Source organism: Melanotaenia boesemani, chromosome 6 (assembly GCF_017639745.1).
Source record: "Melanotaenia boesemani isolate fMelBoe1 chromosome 6, fMelBoe1.pri, whole genome shotgun sequence".
Lineage (NCBI taxonomy): Eukaryota > Metazoa > Chordata > Actinopteri > Atheriniformes > Melanotaeniidae > Melanotaenia > Melanotaenia boesemani.
Window position 1 is genome coordinate 20,608,155 of NC_055687.1, and position 18,857 is coordinate 20,627,011.

The 18,857-nt window shown below is 38.7% G+C and overlaps 2 protein-coding genes across 2 annotated transcripts; both read left to right on the plus strand.

Annotated features, from left to right (window-relative positions):
* The first annotated feature begins 1,547 nt into the window (after positions 1–1,547).
* LOC121642235 (peptide YY-like) lies at positions 1,548–2,608 on the plus strand. The gene is made up of 4 exons (XM_041988841.1): positions 1,548–1,582; positions 1,794–1,976; positions 2,096–2,185; positions 2,536–2,608. The coding sequence occupies exons 2-4, from the start codon at positions 1,813–1,815 to the stop codon at positions 2,558–2,560; spliced, it is 279 nt and encodes a 92-aa protein (XP_041844775.1). The 5' UTR covers positions 1,548–1,582; positions 1,794–1,812; the 3' UTR covers positions 2,561–2,608.
* A 1,238-nt stretch (positions 2,609–3,846) lies between these two features.
* On the plus strand, positions 3,847–18,852 carry pals2a (protein associated with LIN7 2, MAGUK family member a). The gene is made up of 12 exons (XM_041988834.1): positions 3,847–4,072; positions 9,645–9,763; positions 11,365–11,517; positions 12,104–12,253; positions 12,491–12,718; positions 16,329–16,460; positions 16,603–16,705; positions 16,832–16,903; positions 16,984–17,145; positions 17,249–17,451; positions 17,533–17,661; positions 17,769–18,852. The coding sequence occupies exons 2-12, from the start codon at positions 9,647–9,649 to the stop codon at positions 17,943–17,945; spliced, it is 1,626 nt and encodes a 541-aa protein (XP_041844768.1). The 5' UTR covers positions 3,847–4,072; positions 9,645–9,646; the 3' UTR covers positions 17,946–18,852.
* Positions 18,853–18,857: the final 5 nt, after the last annotated feature.

Sequence of the window (18,857 nt, forward strand, 5' to 3'; positions counted from 1 at the left end):
TTTCTCCCACAACCTCCAAACAAGGCGCTGAGTTTTGGTCCTCCATTAAAAGCCCACCTGTCCTTTAGGTTGATGAAATTCCAACTTACCCACTGTTAAGAAGTATTTAGCATTTTGTTTAATCTGTTATCAGTCTCTACCCGGCAGGAGGGTTGGCACTTGGCTGCCGTCTCTGGTTTTCTCTTGGTGAAAAAGCTTATGAGTTGTATTAGACAAGACACTCAAAGGACTTTGTGATGTATCCACCTGGCCTTCATTTGTCAGCAAGGTACCTGCAGGCAGATGAGCCTGAGTGTGTAATTAGACATTTATTATTGGCCAGTCCCCACACAGCACATGCTTTATTTCTGAGGTAAAGGATAAAATGGATATACCATAAAATGTAAACACTGTGTGGATGAAACACGCCAGTCAGGTATACAGTGTCTTAATATTCAGTGTATAATGTGAAGCAGGAAGTTTGTAGTCTTTTTTTTTTCTGTAAGAACTGTGCTAAAGTTCTCGTGTGACTGTCATAGATGACAACAGCACCAGTCTACTGTCAAATTTAAGATGAGTGCTCTTCAGAGAAAATAGTTGCCATTAAAGTTGTCTTACCATTTAGGGGCTGAAAGCATTTGTGCCCTCTATCAACTGGAATTGGAAGTTTATGGGTTTGTCTGATTTACTGCTCTTTCTTGTGCAATTTTGCATCATTTGGACCTGTGCTCCTCCGTTTGGCCAGACTTGCCAATTTAAGTCAACTCCTTGTCAGTTAATAGTATTAAAGGTGAAGTTTTTACTGTTTTGTATCCCTGCAGAGACAGGAGAAGCAATATGACTTCTAAATGATCACTTAAGTGTAACTCCAAGACACTGCGAAAAAGCCATTTTGGCCATGCCTTACTTCTAATTTTTGTTTCTGCATGCAAACCCCTACCACATTGTTCAATCAACTGTAGCGTCATCTTTCCAAACACATCAGCCGTTTATAGTTACACATCATCAGCTTTATTAAAACTTGTCATGCTGGTTGTGGTCTTTTAAATGAACAGCCTAAACTGAACCTTTATATCTCTCCACTTATATTTTGCCAAGATAATCTGCCTTTGTACTTTATTTAATGCAGAAAAAAAAAAGATAAAATACTACAAAATGACAATTAATTACATAGACCTATTTGAATTCTGCAATTAAATTAACTCCAATTAAATTCAGGCTGCTGATCATGATGTATTACACTAACTTGTGGTGATAAAACATAATTAATTAAATTCTTAAAGCATGTTCACTTCTAATGCAGTTTATCTACATTCAAAAAATGTAAAAAGACATTCACTCCATTCACTCAAATAACGTTTTAATCAGTCTGATGCTGACACCTTTCATGGTTTGATAATGCAACTTAGCATTTCCATTTGTTTTACAGGTTTAATTAAGCTAATGAGGCAACAGATATTTCTCAGGAGTAACTTTAAAGAAAATGACATACCCCCCTCCCCTCCCCACACAGAGCATTGTATAAAAGGCAGGCAGCAATGTTGTGAATCTAACAGAGGTGCCTTGAACAGTGTGAAAAACAACTACAGCAGTATTTTCAAGTGTAAGGAAATTTGTTATTTCTCATAATTTAACTGAAAGGTTTACTTTTTGATTGAAAAGGAGCAGGCAGTTATAGATTTAACAGCTTTATTTGGCTCCAGATCATAAACCCTAGGAGTATAAGTAATATGGAACTTCTATTTCTGGTTTTGCGTTATTGTTGGATAATCATCTTTTAGTCTTCATTTTGACTTAATTTTCCTTTGATCCAGGATACCCTACAACGCTGTGATGTCGCCGGCTGTTCTGGCTCTCTGCCTGCTGATTTGCGTTCATTCTGGCATAAATGGATATCCTGTCAAGCCTGCTGGCCCCCGGGAAGGAGCACCACCTGAAGAGCTTGCCAAGTATTATTCTGCACTAAGACACTACATCAATCTAATTACAAGACAGAGGTCAGTATTTGAACTTCTGCAACATATACAGTGGAGTAAATTATGTGTGTGCAAATTAAGTATTAAATAGTTGCTTTATTAATGTTTTATTTGCTGTTTATTTACTTTTTTATGCACAGGTATGGAAAGAGAGACACTCCAGACACTGTATTTTCAGATGTGCTGGTAAGGGAGAGCACAGAGAGTGTCCCAAGGTCCAACTATGTCAGGTAATTTTTTTTTAATATTAGTCAACTCTTTGTTTCTATTATGAATGGAAATAGATAGTGAAAAGTATACAACTACAGCACAGACTATTTACACTGTATAATAATTGAAGAAAACAGAAATGTAAAAAGTTTATTCTTATGAAGTTGATAGTATTACTTAACTTATAATTTCACTCATTATGCTTTAAGGGGATATGTAGGACCATATTCAATGGTGGTCCTATATTGAACTGAATCTGTTTCTTTCTAATCAGTTGTCTTTGAATCAAGTATAAATCAGAACTGGAAAATATCTCAGTGTAAATACTGTAGGTTTGAATGTTTTGTAACCTCTGTATGTTTTTATGCAGGCTTGAGGGACTACCTGTGTGGTGATGCTGCTGGAGTTGTCACATCCAGATAATTTGTAAAGCTGTTCCTCTCTCTCTTACTGAAATAAAATTAACTTGTCTTTAAATCTACATGGAATAAACACTGTCTAAAGAAATTCCTTTGGATGGCATATTTCATTGCACTGTAAGGTGTATTAGTCATGAATTGTGTTTATTAGTCCTGGTAATAATTGCGTTTTGTTTGAATCCTGGTTATGTGTTGCACATGTATACATGTTATTCTGCTGTCTAAAATTGAGACGTGGTGTGTTTTTGGTTTGAGAGAATTAAAAATATGCTACATGAAGTTCTCCAAGAGAAATCTGGACACTGTGGCAAGTAGACCATGACTCTGAACATTCTCTACTGGTTGATGATCATGAAGACTGAGCTAAAGAGAAAATTAGAGACATCTATATTTATATATTGTCAGAAACCTGGATGCCTAACAACAATGTATACAATGATAAGGCTGGTACTGTGTTGAAGTGTTTGGTGATACTCACTGATGGAGCAACAGTGCTCTCTTCTGGTGAAGTGTCATCTTAACACTGATTTTTTTCTAAATGACTCAAATATATTTTAAAGCACTTCTGCCACTAATGTCCTTTTTTAGTAAATAGTGAAAAAGAAATTACTGTTAACTTAAGCTCACTTAGTTTTTTCATCTTAAATCAAGTCTATTGAGATGCACCTGCAGCCTGACTGAAAACAGATAAACAGGTTAATCCCTTCAAGTGACCTGAATATATCAAAAGCAAATCAAGACTATCGTACAAGCTTTCTTTATACAAATGCATTGCTAATCAGGGCACCTATGATGACTTTAAAAAAACAAAAAACAAAACAAAAAAAAAACATAATGCCAAATGACATTCAGCATATAACACAACAGCATGGCTCGATGGTCCAAAGTAAGGGAGTCTGAGTGCAAAACGGACATGTCCGGCACATTATTACACAATAAATACTAAATATTGAGCTGTTGTGTACCTACAATCTTTTTTCAAGCAGGATGACAAAATTATAAGTTCTTAAAACGGATCAAAACTCTTCTTATAGACCTTTATCATTCTCCGAGCATAACAATATACATACATAAATAAGTATTAAATAATTCAGAAAAACAGTACTAGCCTATAGAAAAAGTTATTTTTTTCCTTTCTTTTGTTTCTTTATGTTATATAAAAAAAACAGGATTTACATAATCGACATATGGGCATTATTGATTCCATCGAAACCTTCTTGGAACTTATGTTGGTGTAAAATTACCAGTAAATGATATGGGTGAGCTGTGAAGGATCTCAATGGGCTAGTTATAACTTGAACGGACTGGCTGACATTAGTCCTGGACCGTCTGTGTGGAAAGGGAGCGTAGAAAGAGAAGGGGCGCAGCAAGACAGCACGTTGGAAATGCACCTTCAAGTTACTATTGCTGAAAAGATCGGCGAATTATGATAAGCTGAAATTAAATAAAACATGGGAGCACGAGTGGACTCTGATTAAAATACATCAGGTAAAGTATCATTCATATGATCAGATTTAAACGGTGTCATCGTGAGACCTTATGGTTCTCGCCTTGCACTGAACCTTCAGCTAATATTTAGCTATTAACCAGCTAGCTTTATCATAGTAGTTAGCAAACTTTAACTCACTGCGGCAAGCAGATATTTTTTAGTAAACATTAACTATCAAAGTTAGTTGGTTTAATTTCGTGACTTGGACTTAAGTATAAGTTTATGGTCTTATTCTTGAGACTGAAAAGTATTTTACAGCGTACACCAGTAGTTGCTACCAATCATTAGCATCGCTAACTTGTTTGCATGTGCTTTACAAATCGATACGGGACGTGCTCTGTTTAAAAGACAACATGAATTTGCAAAGTTTCAGTGTAACCGATATCAACTACAATCTGGTTGTTGTACAGTAAAAATAATATAAGCATTTGTTACTGATTATTAGCCTTCAGTGGCTAATAATCTTTCTAGCTACACATATTGAGGATGGTTACACGTGCGCTGTGCGCGTGTAGCTTGACAGTAGAATCTAATCACTGCAGCCAAAACGTTTCCTGAAAAGAGTCGATTCAAAGTGTTTTGTTTAAACTCACTTTCCTATGACTTTAGGACCTGTTGAGCTGCAAACGTTCACTTCTCATAAAGTTAATCATGTATGTGATGGTAGTAAAAAAAGAAAACAAATACGAAACAAAAAACAAACAAACAAACACAAAACAAAACAACAAAAAACAAAACAAAAAAACATTCAGGCATGTTGATGAGCTTTAAGTGAGTGAACATCAGCAACTGTAACTGTTTACGGGGTTAAAGCTGATCAATGCTGTAACATATTGAAAAGAAGGTAGAAGGAATTAACTTAAAAATGTTCATCTAAAGACCTTTGCATAACTTGAAGATTTATTATGAAAAATATTGTACCATACACTTAATGAACACAAAATTGAGTACATTCCAATATTAGGTTTCATTTGTACAAAAAATATGTTCACATGAACACTGTTTATGTCCACAGACCACGTAACAAAGCATTTATACATGTTTGGTGACTTTGAACAGCACTTAAGTCAAGACCAACCCACGTTGACAACTACATTGTCTATGTAGATCAGTGGTCACCAACTCCGGTCCTCAAGATCTACCATCCTGCAGGTTTTCGTGTTTCCCTGCTGCAACACATCTGACTCAAATCACTGGCTCATAAACAGGCTGGTACAGAAGTTGACAAGTTGTTGGATAACCTTTTTCATTTGAATTAGGTTTGTTGTGCCAGGGAAACACTAAAACCTGTAGGATGGTAGATCTCGATAACTGGAGTTGGTGACCACTGATGTAGGTTGGTAACCTTACCAAACATTTGGCTATGGCAATTCCACTTTAGTCCATACTTTTGTAATTTCCTTGCTTCTTCTGCAATCTGTGTCATTTATGATGTTGTCTTGTGTTTCACTGTGTTGTTTTGCTGCATCGTTACACCCTGTTGTCTTGCTGTGTTGTTATGATGTGTCGTTTCACTGTGTTTCTGTGATGTGTTGTTATGATGAGAGCCACTGCTTGCACCACGAGCATCATGCACCGCATATACGGGGCAAACCTAGGCTAATGATCAATCATAATCACGGCATATTAAAAGTTAATATTTTTGTAGGATTCTGAATGCAAACCTCGATCTGGGGTTGCTGAAAACAGCAATAAATAAACATATAAATAAATGAATGAATGAAAGCAACCTCCATAGGCAGCCTCCAACAGCTGTAATATCAGCTCTGCAACAACTTGCTTCATACTACTTCCACACAAACAAATGGAAGAGCAGAGCCACCTCCTGTAACTTCCAGCTAATTACAGATCACAGATCTTAAACAAATCGCGCGCCATCACATCACTTTGATGGACAGGTTCGTGATTTCTAAACTTCTGACATGTTCAGTGACATTTTGCATATGTCAGAATGAACCTGGTTGATTATGGTGGTGGTAAATTTTATTTATTTAATGTTTGTTAGCATTTCACAAGCTTTGTTATTTTATTAAGATTTTATATTCTTATTTTACAGTCATTTGGTGATACTGCTGCTGTGGTGCCTAGTGTGCTGAACAAGGAACTCTATTTTGAGAACATTAAGAAGACATGCGTCATTGTAGACATTTTTATCCATTTTGGCAAATGCTCAGAACAACCCAACATTTTAAGGATTTTAACCCTTTAAATGGCAGATTAATTACATGATGTCACTGCTGTTGGCATATTCACTTTTAAGGACAAAAATGTACCATTAATGTATTGGGTCATCCAATAATTGGAAGGTTGGTGGTTCATAAAAGTATTGTTAGCAAAATGTTGAATTCTAAAATTTGTGAAGAAAGACTTTCTTAGAAAGAAATTTGCCATAACAAATGCCATTTGCATTAACACAGGCAAAATGATGACAACATTGTGAGACAGAAATTTGCCCAAATAGACAAAAATAGACATGATTATAATTGTGGATTTATTTATTTTTTTATTGACACTAAACAGATGTAGTTCAGTGTTGCATTTCTGATGTTATAGAGTTTTCAGTTTCTGGTGAAACAGGGTTACCTTTGTTTAAAAAGCCCACAGTTGTGTTTGCATGAACTCTTATTGCAGTAGTGGTAGAATGGTTTACCTATTGAGAGAGCATGTTTGTACAACAAGCCTCTATTGTGTGTGGCTGGTACAGTCTTCAATCTGATCAGTTGTCATTCAGTTGTCTTTTATTCTTTTATTTTCCAAGTGCCCTCTGTGCTAATGTTTATACTAATCGGGGCAAACACCATAAGTAGATGCTGCTCCATTGCTGAGGTGGCATTTTTGTGAATGGCAGAGCAGGACAGATGAGAATCAGACTATTTTCTAAATTATGTCAAGGAAATCTTGAAGGACTTGCACTTGGCTGTTTGAACAATTGTGATATAAATTAAATCAATTTTAAAATGAAATCAAATCATTTAAATTAAATCAAAACTGGATGCAAAGGACACAGAGCTGACTCCATGGCGATTGCCATTATCTGTCTTCTGTCTGTTCCATCGAACGCGGAAGCGGCACAGAAGCGCCGCCAAGTGGCTGTTTTGCTGCTTTGTGGCAAATCGCAGCAACTCTAGTCAAAGAGAGTTCTTCCACCAGGCGTGCCGCACAGCGTTTTTGAACCGCTATGGCGCTCTGCTTCTCTAAAAATACACCGTTCTATTTTTGCCGCTTACCGCTTGGAGACCGTGTCAGCCTAGAGCAGAGCGGATCCTTCAGGCAGGAAGTCAGTCGATGAAAAGTAATAAATAAAAAAAAAATTGTGTTAAAAATAAAACACTATCTGGATCACGTTTTACTCTGAAACATCAACATTAGTGCATGGCCACGAAGCTGTCAGGTGAGAGAGGGTCTCACATGATACTTGACACCTTAAACAAGATGTGGAGGTTTGGTACGGCACACTTCCCTATTATAAAAAATAAAGAACAAGCATGTGAGACCTGGTCAGACTGGCTAAAAAACCTGTTGCTTATTTTTTGTTCTCTTTAAATGCCCACAAGTGCACAAACTATCACGCAATGTTGTAATTCTCACTTGAGAATCCAGCCACAGCAGACACGCTCTGCTCCGAAACATTCCTGGTGTGACAGGGTGCCAGGCGGAAAGCGAGGCGTTCTGTGCCGCTTTCGTGTTGGAACAGAGGGGTAGGGGTGACACTGAGGGGGGCATTGTGTGTCTGTGGATGTGTTTGCATCAGGGTGGACATACAGAGAGCAGAGCAGGAGTGACACACTGTCAGCGGAAACACTCGATTTTATTCCCACCAACAAAAACAGTAAATTTTGGTGAGCAGTTGTCAGTCTGTTACTAAATTGTACGTTTCCATGTTGTCGTTCATCTTAACATGAAACAACGAGTAACGTTTGTTATGCTGGTTAATGCTATCAGAGTAAGAGACAAGGAGCTGTGGTGTTGCTGAGAGTAAATGATAATTTCTGAGATATTGTGAAATGTAAAGTTATTTGCTCTTATCAGGGCAATGTTGTGACAAAAAAATAAAAATATTTTCAGTCAGTAGCAAACACATCAGATAGGCCTACATGGCCTATAGCAAAACTGTGTCAAATATATGAGAATAGAAAATTAACAGGCTTGGCAAAAGTCAAGTCAACAATTTACCAACTTTTCATAACTTATGAGATTTTAGTTTATATTCCAAAGCGGACAGTCAGTTATTAAAAGAAGTTTCTACCAGATTAAGCAGAATTTGCATTAATGTGCTGAAGTCTGACTAATGTGAAAAACAAATTAAGTTTGAGATCTCCAAATTACACACTCTAATTACTAAATGAAGACCACTGTCTAACATGAAGTCCAGACATTCATGCTGCTGTCCATGTCAGCAGGTACGATGTAATAAGAACTTGCCACCTCAGTAATGGCGGTGCCGCAATATGTCACAACACACATAATGGCCGTCGGATATGTATACAATACACCAAGATGAACATGGTTTTTTATCCACATGTTAGCGCTTATTCGCGTGATTCTATCTAAATTATGTGATCAGCATCACATTTTAGAAAATGTGAGTTTGCTTCATTGTACATCATGGCTTTTACAGTATAGTCATTTTACAGAGTGCAATGTAGTGACTTGAGTTGGTTTCCTACATTCTCTAGCTCTCCAGTTGCTCTGGTTTCTGTAGGCGGGCAGTTGGGCGGCTTTTGACCATGTTTAGAGTTTCACCATCCTAAACTGAGGAATAATAAATATGACCATGGCAAATGCAAAGTGTGGCTCAGGTAAGCCATCAAAGACAAATCCTGCATTCATTCATTCATTCATTCATACATACATACATACATACATACAGTTGAGTTGTAATGTGTCACATTTGTCATTTCATTACCAGTTGGATGGTATTGTGCCCACCGCCCAGATTTGTTCCTTTGTGGACGGATAATCACTCATTGGAAAAGAAAAAACTTATTATGTACGATGTACTCACAGGATAGCTTAACGTTTTGGATTCTGTGGTTGAACCTTAAACCAAGGAAGATCAGCATTCTCTCCTGACAGACAAATCATAATGATGACCAGTTTTAATGAAATAATTTTCACTTGAAAGTACAGAAAAACAAAATAGAAAATAAAATAAATAAAAAAATGCCTTTCTTGTTGGTGAATAATCTGAGCTCTAATTTTTTTCTTGCAGAAGCAGTAAATTGTGAAATGACTACATTATCTTGCTGTGTGCTTTTAGCCACTACTGGACCGATCTTGTTAAACAATTCCTTTGTGACCCTTTGTGCTTGTTGCTGCTGCAATGGAAATGAGGGATGTTCTTTGTGAATTGGCCCATTGATTCACTGTCCACTTGTTGTTCTTGCCTTTTAAATCCTACAGCAGTGAAAGTTATTTTCCCTCAATATTTGAATCAGCTGTATTGTAACCAGCGATGAGTTTAGTTTTTTTCATCAACATTTGTGTCGGCTGTCGCTTGGCAGGAAATTTTATGCCAAAAAGTTTACTTTTCTTTAGCTAAATGTCTTCTATTTATTTCTTTCTCTTCAGCCATGCAGCAGGTACTGGACAACCTTAAAGACCTGCCATCAGGCACAGGAGCTAAAGATATTGACCTCATCTTCCTCAGAGGCATCATGGAGAGCCCCATTGTCCGCTCCCTTGCAAAGGTAAAACACACACTTACTACTACTGTTTTGCGCTTCAGGCATATGCACGGCAAATCCTAATCTCATTAGCTGACCTTCTAACTTTACTTAAGAAGAGGAACATCTCTATGATCGTGTTATTTCTGTTGTACAACATGTGAGTTGTACACTTAAGTAACCCACTGCTTACCTAAGTATGATGTCAGGAGAGACATTATGGACAAATATGACATATATGAAAAACATATGCTTTCTGCACAAGCATGTCTATTCACAATCACACTGTATGATGTGATGTGGTATCTGTCTGCCTACATCAACTTGCTTTGGGCACATTTATCCATTTATCCAAGTTTAACTTATTTAAGTTTAACGACTTATAAGAATAGTCTTAGAGATGGAAATCACTGCTGGTGTGAAGGGTGAAACAAGCAAAGGTTTATTCTTTGCTTGGCTGAATGACAAATGTCACGCTGTTTTAAAATGAAAAAATGACCCCCCCCCCCCCCCGTTTATTTAAAGGCTTAAGAAGTCAGAAAACCTCCTAATGCCTGTGAAATCAATTTTAAACAGCTAGAATAGGCTGACAGCCCTGTGAAGGGATGGTTATGTAACTTTATCCTAGAAAAAAAATCTCCTATGAGGACAGAGGTCATTAGGTTCAAATGCTATGTATATAAATAGAAAATATTCATAGAAAACACGCAAAGGCAAGTTCCTGACCTCATTAGTAGATAAAAGATCATAGCTCTACATAAAAAAGGTTTGTTTATTCTTTTTTACATAAAGCACTTATACTTTGTCCAGATTTACACTGGGGGCCTGTCTTTGACCATACATGCAGCATCCAAATTAATATTTAAATGCTTGAATTTGTTTTTTTTTATTATTATTTTATACTGCTCAGACTCTCAAACAACCCATGAAATAAGAAATCGTATGACAACATTATTGATTAGACAAGGACATTTAAATTTTTTTTTACAACTCTCACCAGATGTTGAAAGCATTTCTACGAAACAGTCAGATGTAACCATGTGACAGGCCTGCGAGCTGTTACTTTGCTAGAAAGAGCTTTAAGAAGTCAAGTATTCAGGTGCAGTTTATAGTCTGGAACATTTCCTGGCAGTTCGATTCAAAACCCAGTGGTTAATGGTTCATCTAAGATTTGACACAATATTTTGGCAGAATTGCAGCTCTTATTATATCATTGCAGGATTGATAATATGTTGAAATCAAATTTAGTTCCAGAAGTTTTTATTATATTGCATAATGTGGATTGAGATTTCAAATAACCATGAAAGAACGTTTTGTTATCCATTTTCTACCAGTAGGGTTATCAGTCTGCCAAAACAGAACCAAAGTTCTCTTTGTGGGCCATGTAGGAGAAGGAGGAATTCACTGTGACCCATTTTCATTTTGTCTTGAGTTGTTAAACAATTCATGGGTTTACACACACACACACACACACAAAGGAAAAAGGCAATGGTGTGGCAGTACCAAAAAATTGTTCAGCTATTTTAAGAATATGATAGATAAAATGATAACATTTTTTTATTGTAAGCATATATATCCCATTCTTTGCTTAGCTGTGCTATTTGTTGGTGTGTGCTTGGATTTAGGCCCACGAGCGTCTTGAGGAAGTTAAGTTAGAAGCTGTCCGGGATGATAACGTTCAGTTGGTGGCAGAAATCTTGGATTCCCTCAACAAGCTGGCAGAAAAAGATGCTCCTGCTGCTGAGCTTGTCAGAATCCTTCAGGAGCCTCATTTCAAGGTATTTAAGATCCTTATTTCTCCTTTATTGGATTGCTGCTAGGTTAAGTGTGGGGTGGTATATGGGCAAGCGTGTGTTTACTTGTGTGTGAGTGAATATTTAAGCTTTTCATGATGAACATAGTCTAGTTCTTTTGGACGCGCCGGAGATGATGGTTAGTGTCCTTGTCACTCTGAATATTATGAACGACTTGTGCTCTGCAGCATCAGAAGGTGGAGCTTTCTTTCCTTAGGCCAATAGCAGGCTGAGTCATGTGAGTAAAGCCACGGGAGAAGGCTGCTCTACTGTCTCAGTAAATCTTTACATTTGCTGATGCAAGTTTTCTGTCTTCTCTAAACGATGTTGGCTTTAGTTTGTAGCTCCTAGGGTAAGAATAAGACTGTTTTATTTATTCTTTGTGAATGTGCTTTTTTTCACTTTTTAATAGGAATCTAGCAAATGCATGCTACTGTGTAGGTCATTATCTTTATTATTTTAGTAGATGGATTCCAATAGTTGCCACGATTGTCTTTGTTAACAAAAAGAAACTACCAAGAATTGTTAAGTTTGAAGACTGACCCAGACCTTTCTGTCTCTATTGTCTCAGTCTTTGATAGAGGCTCATGACAAAGTGGCTTCAAAGTGCTACGAAATGCCCAACGCAACTGTTAACAGCAATTCCACTTTGCCGAGTGCACTCATGCCAGCTGATGCTGTCAGGATGATTGGCATTCAGAAGAAAGCTGGAGAACCACTGGTAAGTTGGCCTGTCGTTTATAACAACTACAGCCCCTTAGAGGAAATATTTAACAACCTTGTTGGCTGTAAAGTCACCATATGTTCAGAAGCAGTGACTTGGTTTAATATAGTCACTTAGCTTGGACAGGTTTGTTTTTTCTTCACAGCAGCAAGACTGCCCAACCATGAAATGGGCCTCCCTAAGGATTTATGAGCTGTGGAGGTGGAATACTGAAACACTCATACTCTATTTCAGGGAGTGACGTTTCGTGTGGTGAAAGGTGAAATGGTGATAGCCCGGATCCTGCACGGCAGCTCGATCGACAGGCAGGGGATGCTGCACACGGGGGATGTCATCTGTGAGGTGAATGGTCGTGAGGTCGGCAGCAACCCTCATGAACTCCAGGAGCTGCTAAGAGCATGCAGTGGAAGCATCACACTTAAGGTCCTGCCAAGCTACAAAGACACGCCTGCACCACCACAGGTAAGGAAAAAAGAGGTGACATTTTATGTTTTACCTGCCAGATTTTTCACCTTTAAAAAATAAATAATCCTACTGAATTATCACTTTTAGTTCAGTTTTATTTATAGAGCCAATTCACAAGGAAAATCGTCTCATGGCAATTTAAAGACGTAAAAAGTCCAGCTGTATAAAATCCAATTAAAGAAAAAGTTTCATGGAAAACAAATGGTATTTTTCTTGATGTGTGAATCAAGGCCATTAGCCAGATTGGCATTTTTACTCACTTGTACTACAGCTAGAGAGGATTTGTGCTAAATCTGTAGGATTGTGTGCAAACGGCCTGGCTGATCACAGAATGCCAGTCTGAAAACTGAGCCCACGAGGATCTATTAATAACACTCCACACACTAACTAGGACATACACCACTCTGTTCATTGGTGCACGCCTCTCTCGTCCTTAATGTAACAGGCACGCACAGCAGCTGACACCAGGGAGTAGTATGTAAGGTTATGTCAGACAGCAACCTTTGTGCCAAGGGGGACCAAATGATTTCTTTGTTCCACTTTTTTCTTCTGTACTTGTTGGTTTTCTGCTGTGGTAAAAGTGAAAGTCTTCACTACAGCTCATTATTATCTATAGGTCTGTTTTTTTTTTCTTATACCTGCCCCACTTAATTCAGTCCTCTGTCTTAAAGCATTCAGAGCAGCAAATCAGGTGAAAGTAAAGGACTTGTCCTGATAAGGCAGTTAAATCATTTTTCATGTCAGGATAGTTTAAAGCAGCACTGCTGAACTTTGGCACTGCACACATACCTAATGAAGGCTACTGCGACATACATCTTGTCTCTTCTCTGAGTTCTCTCCAGCCAGTAAAAGTCAATCTGATGTTGACTCTTATCTTATTTCTTGCTCTCTCACTTTCTCTCATGGCTGAATCAGCCATGTTGTGCATTCACAATGGCTGATGTGTTGATATTAAGCTACTGGTGTGTGACGCAGTGCCATCAAGAGAAATGCAGCTGTCATGTGATGCTCCATCCATCCATCCATTTTCTGCCGCTTATCCGGAGTCGGGTTGCGGGGGCAGCTGCCTAAGCAGGGAAACCCAGACTTCCCTCTCCACGGCCACATTCACCGGCTCATCCTGAGGGATCCCGAGGCGTTCCCAGGCCAGCCGAGAGATGTAGTCCGTCCAGCGCGTCCTAGGTCTTCCCTGGGGCCTCTATCCAGTGGGACGTGCCCGGAACACCTCACCAGGGAGGCGTCCAGGAGGCATCCTAACCAGATGCCCGAGCCACCTCATCTGGCTCCTCTCGATGTGGAGGAGCAGCGGCTCTACTCTGAGCCCCTCCCGGATCACCGAGCTTTTCTAAGGGAGAGCCCAGCCACCCTGAGGAGAAAACTCATTACGGCCACTTGTACTCGCGATCTTGTTCTTTCGGTCACTACCCACAGCTCATGACCATAGGTGAGGGTAGGAACGTAGATCGACCGGTAAATCGAGAGCTTTGCCTTTTGGCTCAGCTCCTTCTTCACCACGACAGACCGATGCAGAGTCCGCATCACTGCAGACGCGGCACCGATCCGCCTGTCAACCTCCCGCTTCATCCTTCCCTCACTCGTGAACAAGACACCGAGATACGTGAACTCCTCCACTTGGGGCAGGACCCTATTGCAGACCCAGAGAGAGCACTCCACCCTTTTCCGGCTGAGGACCATGGTCTCGGACTGATTCTCATCCCAGCCGTTTCACACTCGGCTACGAATCGCTCCAGTGAGATCTGAAGATCACAGCCTGATGAAGCCAACAGAACCACATCATCCGCAAAGAGCAGAGACCCAATCCTGAGGCCACTGAACCGGATCCCCTCAACACCTTGGCTGCGCCTAGAAATTCTGTCCATAAAGGTTATGAACAGAATCGGTGACAAAGGGCAGCCTTGGCGGAGTCCAACCCGCACTGGAAACGATTCTGATTTACTGAAACGATGTGATGCTCCAAGCTGGAAAAAAAACCTTGTTGTGAAGTAATGTTTCTCAGTCTTGGGAAGCTGCAGTGCAACAGGAATATACATAATAAATGTAACTATCAAAACGAGTCAGAAGCACAGAGCTCTAAGGTCAGAAAGTTATGTAGTATTGCTTTAAAGAAGCATCGTGTAAGATGCGGATATGAAAGTAGTATTCTGTAGTAGAGTTGGGGCGATACAGAAACTAGCACTGGAAATACTCGCCGATCCTGCTAAAAGTAAGGGGATCGGCAAGTATTTTACAGGAACACAGGTTTGTTTTTTTTGAGTTGGTATGCACGTGAGTCACTGTTGTGCTAACACTTAGCATTAGTGTTATGTCAGCAATTTTGCATTATTATTCATTAGAAAGTCCCACCTACTAAACAGCAGCATGCCTGATATGCAGGGCTGAAGTTTCCAGAGGCAGCACAAATGCTGGCAGCTAAAGCATTTCGTTTGCCAACACATGAAAGAGCATGAGGAGATTGTTGCCTTAAAGGAAAAGTGAAACGAACCGTAGGAACAACAAACACTGGCAAATGCTTTTAAAAATGTGAGAAAATTTGCAAATAAAAATCTATTTTGTGTTCAGTTCTGTTGCAGTCATTGTTTTCACATGTTAATAAAATTGAAATGAATTATCTCAACATGTAATTCATGTTTTACATGTTAAACTATAAAAGATTAATTATGATACCATTTTTGATAGCAATGCCTAAAATGTGAGAGATGCAAAAGTCTTAATGAAGTTGGGTTTTGTTTTGTCCTTTCAATAAATTGCTTAATTGAAGTTTACCCATATCATGTCTATATTTAATTTAGGCTGTTTTTATTTAAATTTTTAAAATAAATCTTATGTCTTTGAAGGAAAAAAAAATCAATATTTGTCCCAGAAAAAAACCCCAACTTTGTAGCTATTCATTTATGTAGTTAATAGTTTCCTGGGAAATTAATACAAATACTGTTGACTCATTCTACATCTGGGGACGTATTCTGACTGTAGATCTAATAAAACACTTTTTAGGATTTTTTTTCAGTTTATCAAAGCTCATGAAATGTTAGAGGAGCCTGATCTGATTGTAGCTGATCATTCATACCGGACTGCACTGCTAGATCCTGTTTAACAGGACATTTGCAGTGGTAACTGGCGTTTTGCTGGCCATATCATAGGTACTTTAAACGGGTAGTTTACAGCCTTAGGAAATTGTGTCATGCTTGTGCAGCAGACACTCCAACCAAATCAAGCACAGTAAAACTAGAGAGTGAAACCAAAGCTGCAGCCTTTTAAACAGTTAATAAATCTCTCTGTCTCTCATCAAACGTGCCACTTGGGACTCAGATTTTATCCCTTTCTTTGAGGGTATTTTTAACTGAAGACGTGTTGGAAGTAGGTTATTCAATGTAGGAAATTCTACAACTTTTCTTGCTCTGACATTGTTCATGCATAAACAGAGATGAGCAGGAAAACATCTGATGGGAACATACATACACCTCTTACTTCATACAGCAAGGTTTAATATACAGTGAGATGGAACAGGATTTCAAGTTGTCTGTAAGATTGTGTTATGTATACTGCATAATTTAATTGTGCCTTATCTTGTTCAAAACCTTAACTGTAGGTTTATCTGAAGCCACACTTCAACTACAACCCAGCCACAGACAACTTGATCCCCTGTAAAGAGGCAGGCCTGGCCTTCACCAAAGGAGACATACTTCATGTAGTTAACAAGGAGGACCCCAACTGGTGGCAGGTGAGTTGGTGCAAACTGGAAATATTAACTGTTAGTAACCTACAGAAAGCTGCTGATGGGGTAGAAAATGCTTCTAATAAAGTAGATGTAGTTTTCTTTCTGTTTGTAAAATATTTACACTAGTAGTCTGGTTTCCATGAAGGCATGCAAAGTTGTTGGTGGAGCAACAGGCCTCATACCAAGTCAGTTTTTGGAAGAGAAGAGGAAAGCTTTTGTGAGAAGAGACTGGGACACTGTTGGCACAGGTCAGTACCAACCACATTCCCTTTTTCGCATCATACTAGTCATTCTTTTTTCAGCTTTTATGATAGTCAGAAATCACTTGCCTTTGGCATTACAGTGTAGTGTGTTGACTTCTTTTACTCTGTCAGGAATGCTCTGCGGAACTTTAACTACCAAGAAAAAAAAGAAAAAAATGATGTACCTCACTTCAAAGAATGCAGGTTTGTATCATAAAATATTCAAAACTTTTGTTTTTTTTTTATTAAATCTTCTGATTTGTCCTGTGTATTATCTTGAGTAGAGTTTGACCGTTACGAACTACAGATCTATGAGGAAGTAGCCAGGATGCCGCCGTTCCAGAGGAAAACGCTGGTTCTGATTGGATCCCAGGGAGTTGGGAGGCGGAGCCTAAAGAACAGACTCATTGTCATGAATCCTCTGAGATATGGAACCACCGTCCCCTGTGAGTGTGAAAGAGACACACAGTAGAACTGTATGCACTTGGTTTACTCCCAGGGTTCATGTGATCCATCTCCTGATGTATTTTTTTTTTTTTTTGCTTCCAGTTACATCACGCCGTCCCAGAGAAGAAGAGAAAGATGGCCAAAACTACTGTTTTGTGACACGGGAAGCAATGGAGAAGGACATAAAGGAAAGCAGATATCTGGAGCATGGCGAGTACGATGGCAACCTTTACGGTACCAAGATCGACTCTATTCACGAAGTGGTGGATACAACACGTACATGCATCCTGGACGTCAACCCTCAGGTCAGTCAGAAACATGAAATTTTAAATTTAGGATGCTGTTTTTCCTGACGTTTTAGACTTAACATCAAATTTTACACCCAGGCCCTTAAAGTGTTGAAGACTGCGGAGTTCATGCCATTTGTGGTGTTTATTGCTGCTCCTGACCTGGACACACTAAGAGAGATGCACAAAGCTGTGGTTGATGCTGGCCTTACTACCAAACTACTTACAGTAAGATGATTTAAGATTCTTAAATACTTTTAGTTTTAATGATAGTTTTAATGGTCATTAGACAACAATGTGTCATACTAATGGGCTGACTCCCTTTCTTGTGATAGGAGAATGATTTAAAGAAGACCGTGGATGAGAGTGCCAGGATCCGCCGGGCATACAGCCACTACTTTGACCTGACTATTGTTAATGACAATCTGGATAAGGCCTTTGACAAGCTGCAGGATGCTGTCGAGCGATTATTTGTAGAACCACAGTGGGTTCCAATCAGCTGGGTCTACTGATGTTTTACCCTCTGCTGGACAGACACCACCGTTTGAGCTGCCAGGCCTGGGATAAAAGAAGTTTTTTTCATCCACAGATAAAGTGTGGGGCATCAATCCTGTGTGATTTGGGTCTCAAACAAACCTGCATCAGTCACCTTAATCTGAATTGCCAGATTTCTTACTAGCAAACTATGCAACTCACAACACACAGGAAGTGTACTTATTTATTGGCAAAGACTTTTTTTTAAAGTATATTTTCTATTCAAATAGTTTGGGAAAGAAAGTACTGGTCCTTGTTACATTATTTTTAAACCAAATAAATTTTGCCATGTTCGCTATTGATTTCACATCTGTATGTGAGAGAAATTGTATTTATTCTGCAAGAACAGAGGGCTTTGTCATTTTATGATACCTCAGTGTTAACAGTTTACATTGTGTCCAGTGCTTCATCTCATGTTGTCACTACAAAGTCAGTTATACACAGAAATGTCACATGTTTAAGATCTTTTTGTCTCCTGAAGGTGATTTTGTTCCCCTACATGTTTTCAGCTCAGCCTCATGGATGGTAAATGTTTTGCCAGTCACCAGATGCTGCTGCACAGGGAAAACAGCAATACTAGTGTTAACTCAGTATTTTTTTTTTCAGTCAAGAAAAAAAAATATTAATTTTGCTAATTATGTGTCATACATATGAAATATGCAAGTGTTGGACAATAAGTTAATTTGGTGCTGTTTGTGTTAGAAAACTTTCCACAGAACTCAAACAGGGTACTGCATCTCAGCGAACCATCCCATTTGATGTGATATTACTAAAATCTAACGGTTTTAAATGAAGTTCATATTTACTTAAGAAAGGTTTATTTTACAAGATTTCAGATAAGATGTATTTTCAGATGTCAAATAAATAACTCGTGTTTTCTAATTATCTGC